We start from the raw sequence: 4,355 nt of genomic DNA, 5'->3' as shown, positions 1-4,355 counted from the left end.
ATTTCTTCTTTTCGCTTGTTTTGTTTGTATCCTTCGTCACAAAATGTAGAGCCACCCAGTTTGAGATAACAATCCTGTTTCCTCAGGCGGATCTCAAACTGACCCTAAACTGGGTTTCTACAGAAAGTGCTGAGTTCATCATAATGGCGGCTATAATAACCGATGTGAGTTTAAACAGAATTTAGAGGGTAAAACAGCAGCAGATATGAGAGGAAGGAAACTGTTTGTGTGTCAGGAAAGATCTCATTACTGGAGCACCAAAGGCAGCAGGATCCACTTTGTCACAGCTAACAGCAATGTCACATATTAAGTTTAAACTGAACAAAATCTCATTTAATGTGGGTTGAATGTAAAAATTGATGACACACTGGATTAAATAATCGCACAAATGACTACAGGCTAAATAAAATTAATTAATTAGCTTAAATTCATTATTTGATTATATAAACTGGAGCCATGAGAATTCCCCATGTTAGCGATTTCTTTCGTTATAGACAACAAAATTAAGCCTAATGATCTTTGTAATATAATTGAACATAAAACCCAAATTAAGATAGCAAAATAATTTTATTTTTCTTTTCAAAATATACATACCCATATTATTCCTCAAACTGCCACAGAATGTGCCACATAACAATAAAGACCAAATTACAAAAACATATGGAAAGAAAATATAAAACTTGTCACATAATTAACAACATACACAAACAACTCTATATTTACACCAATGTGAAACTGAAGAGGAATTAACTGCAAGGCAAAGTACAGTTTAAAATTACAGAAATCGGAGTGTCACAATTCATGTCTAAACTGTAAACTACTGAAAAAAGCGTTCTTCATGGTAGCTGTGAAGAGTAACGTCATAATTTCATACTTACACAGACGGACAACGCTCAGGACCTTTAGAACTGAAAGAAATAATTAATGTGTACTTTTAATGATTGAAATTATTTAAAAACGTAATACTTTTATTTCTAAGAATGGAAAAACAACATCAGCTAACAGTAGCGGAAAACACAGCAGTGTTTTAATGCATTCACTTGAGAAAAAAAATGGCATGGGGAAAAAAAAATCTGCTTTGTTTTTCTGAATTAACGCAGTAACAATCTTATAAATTCTAACTTTCTGAAAGGACAATATTATTATTTTGTTAATTCAGAGAAACAGATTTTTTTTTCTCAAGCAAATGCCTCACACGTCTGTAGCGGTGACTGACCACATCCAGCTAAGAAAGTGCTACAGAAAAATTCAAGCTGTAAAATGGGATTCAAAGTCATGACAAACAGCCTGATCTTGTGTGTAATCCTGATCCTGGTTACCGGCTTGATGTTCAGTAAATAGTATTTATAATCCCACAGTGGGACATGTCCTCACTGTAGCAACACAAACTGCTCCAGTTTGTAAATGCACCGCTGGACTGACTGAGTCAAAGCCTCTCCTCCACTAGACATAGTTGGACTTGGAGTGTGTCGTGGTGGCGAGGAGTTGGTTGGAGCTGATGGACCCGTTCGACTGAGACCGCGAGCATCTCCGACAGCTCAGGAAAGCACCACCAGCCATCGTGAGGAGGCCACCAGCCCAGCTGACAAACACAGCCTTTCCAAACTCATAACTGTGGAGAAAAACGGACACATTTAAATGCACATGAATGTATATGTATGTGCGTGTGTATATGTATATCCGTAGGTATACATGTATGTATCCATATATGCAATTTACTTAATGCACATAAAAATGTGCAGTGAACAACCTGTTTGTCTTATCCCAATATATTATTTTTTGTTTTGTTCTTTTTTTTGGGAAAATTTTCTTTGTAATGAATTGCATGAAATGGGTATTTAAGACATAAAATAAAAATTAGATGCAAATGTAGAGTCAAGTGTGTGCGTCTGTGTGTGTGTGTGTGCACGTGTACCTCTGCAGGCGATGGGATTCATTGAAGATCTGAACAATCATTTTGACGTACCAGGAGGTTATGATGAGGGTCAATAAACCTGGAAAATCACAGAAGATTTGAATTCTTTTATTTGTTTTTTTTTCTTGTGTAATTTTCAAATAGTTTAGAGCATTGATTTTAATATTTTTAATGGTAAAAAAATGACTGCCGAGAACACAGACAGAGAATGAAGAAAATTTAAATGAATGAGGTACTCTAAGATTACTACTGTCAATGTAATCCACTACATTTTTAAAGGATTACCTAAAAGAATTATGAAAAGATTAAGGTAACATCTTAAACCTAACATAGGTGCACTAATGCTCATGTGCTGATGATATTTCTGCTCGTGCTGCTGCAGAAACTCAGCTGCGCTCTCTTCTGGCTGCCGATGTTTTGCAGTATTTTAGCCTCTTGATGCTTTAGTTATTATTCTGAATTAATCTTAGTTACACATACAAAGAACAAGAGCCAGGAGGTCTCAAATTAATGCAAACAACCACAAAATCTTAAAAGTATCATTTAGGCCATTTTTGGGATATAATCTTTTGCGTGATTGCATGAGATGTCACTAAGGATTTCATAACCACTTTTCTGCATTTTAAAAATAAAAGTATTTGTTTTGACTTAAAGAGGTTAGCGTCCAGGCTGCTAAGTTGACTGAATTTGAGAATACAAGTTGACGCAATCAAAATGATTACAAATAAATAATCAAAATGTCATGATACAACTTGCCTTTTCAAATTCAGTGAACTTAAATGTTTACAGCAACGTGGATCTTTTTTGAAGTTGGAACAAATATGTTTTACAGTGTGTTTGGTTTTGTGATGTATTTTTGTGCTTTGAATAAAAATCTATTTAAAAAATGTGATCAAAGATGATGCACATTATTAGCATATTATATCTGACATCATTTAGTCCCTGTGTCAGTGAAAGCCTGTCAGGTCCTGCTGCTACTGAACACACCTGCAACCATGAACATGATTCCTCCAACCATAGCTGTTAGGGATTTGCTCTCTGGTTTGCCGTCCATGAAGCGCGTGCACTTCATTCCCACCGTGGAGACCATCAGCGCCACAGTGGAGAGGATGATGCTGAGCAGCATCACGGCTCTGGTCGCCTGGACCTCAGCTGGAGGAGCAGAGGGAAAAATGTAGTTTACATATATACAGTGATAAATTATGATACATTCAGTGTTGTTGGAAGTGATCACTGCATACAGAACATTTTACTTTTTTCTGTAGGAAAATGTAAAGAAGTCTTTTTGTTAACTCTTTTTGGCTTAAACTTTGTCAACAGGACAACATTGTAGAAAATAAAGAGATTATTATAATTCTACAAAATAAACCTGCAAATTCCACAAAAACCTAAATTCCACAAGAATAAAACAATAAAATCCTACTTGACCCTTTATGAATATCAGACATGCCATAAAGTCAGCTGAGGTCAATCCAAAGAGTTTACACGACAAAGACGCACTTCTGGCTAATTATAGTAACTTATTGTCAGTGGAAGGTATCTCAACGAGCAGTGTCTGGTTTTTAGAGCAGAGGATGCAGATAAAAACTTACTTGGTAGCTTGAGGAGGTACATGTGAAATTCACAGGTTGTTCTCTCGTTGCCACTGCAGCTCATCCACAAGCCCTCGTAGATGCGGTGCGTCTTGCCCTGATATTGCTTCTTCCATTCAACCATCAGCGTTGCGGCCACGGTGGCGGCGAGACCGAAAAGCGCGAGGAAGAAACCGAGGAGCTGCAGCCCGGAGCTTGCCATCGTGTCCAAATCACAGCCGAGCCGGAGAGATGAATTAAAATGTCCGAAAACTTCGTTGTAAATTGAGCAGAAAACCGTAAAAACGACGTGAAGTAGCCGAAGTCGTGTAAACAAAAAGTTTATTTCCTTTTAGATGCCGCCTCAGCTCTGAAGACCGTTATGCATGCGCTCCTCTGCGCGCTCTATTTAAAGTGCAAGGCGCGTGACGCATGTGAGATGTCCACCTGCGGTGGATGATGGGAAGAGACTTTCCCAATACATTCCATAAGATTAGTTAATAAATTGCGGTAAATACAGGCTATTCTAAAGAAGAGGAGGAAAAGGGAAAGTCTGGCTGTAGATGATTGCCGGTCAAACATGTGCCAAAGGTTAAAATAATAATCCGAGATTGATGTCACTGGTCCTTGATGTAAAAACCACGCAAGTGCCGTCCAAATACAAAATGTACCAGTAATCAGAGCCTATATACCGAAACAAACATATTCATATATGAATTACTTACGTCTAAACTAAGGCGACACTTTTACACTTCCGATTCCGATTAGCCGCAATTGATTTTTTTTTATTATCAAAGACAGTAAGCTTACTGCAGCCTACCAGCAACAAATCAATCAATGATATATATACAATTATTTAAGATACAACT

At 37.3% G+C, this 4,355-nt stretch overlaps 1 protein-coding gene across 1 annotated transcript; it reads right to left on the bottom strand.

The window, feature by feature from the left end:
* Nucleotides 1–550: 550 nt before the first annotated feature.
* Nucleotides 551–3,895, bottom strand: LOC121966530 (claudin-19). Its single transcript, XM_042516613.2, has 4 exons — nucleotides 3,508–3,895; nucleotides 2,903–3,067; nucleotides 1,916–1,994; nucleotides 551–1,612 (listed from the first exon to the last, which is right to left on the bottom strand). Exons 1-4 carry the CDS (start codon nucleotides 3,707–3,709, stop codon nucleotides 1,444–1,446), a joined length of 615 nt encoding a protein of 204 aa, XP_042372547.2. The 5' UTR covers nucleotides 3,710–3,895; the 3' UTR covers nucleotides 551–1,443.
* Between the last annotated feature and the right edge of the window lie 460 nt (nucleotides 3,896–4,355).

This window comes from Plectropomus leopardus, chromosome 5 (assembly GCF_026936395.1).
Source record: "Plectropomus leopardus strain MGB_pleo_1.0 chromosome 5, ASM2693639v1, whole genome shotgun sequence".
NCBI classification, from domain to species: Eukaryota; Metazoa; Chordata; class Actinopteri; order Perciformes; family Serranidae; genus Plectropomus; species Plectropomus leopardus.
Note: the sequence above shows the minus strand (reverse complement) of the source record. Positions and strands in the feature narration are given on the sequence as shown.

What these genes read in the sequence shown, in the direction of transcription:
- LOC121966530 (XM_042516613.2), bottom strand. Translation starts at nt 3,709, where the DNA reads ATGGCAAGCTCCGGGCTGCAGCTCCTCGGTTTCTTCCTCGCGCTTTTC. An exon ending in GTACCTCCTCAAGCTACCAA is followed by an intron (nt 3,068 to 3,507) that starts GTAAGTTTTTAT and finishes CTGCTCCTCCAG; the next exon opens with CTGAGGTCCAGGCGACCAGA. An exon ending in AATCATGTTCATGGTTGCAG is followed by an intron (nt 1,995 to 2,902) that starts GTGTGTTCAGTA and finishes GTGATTTTCCAG; the next exon opens with GTTTATTGACCCTCATCATA.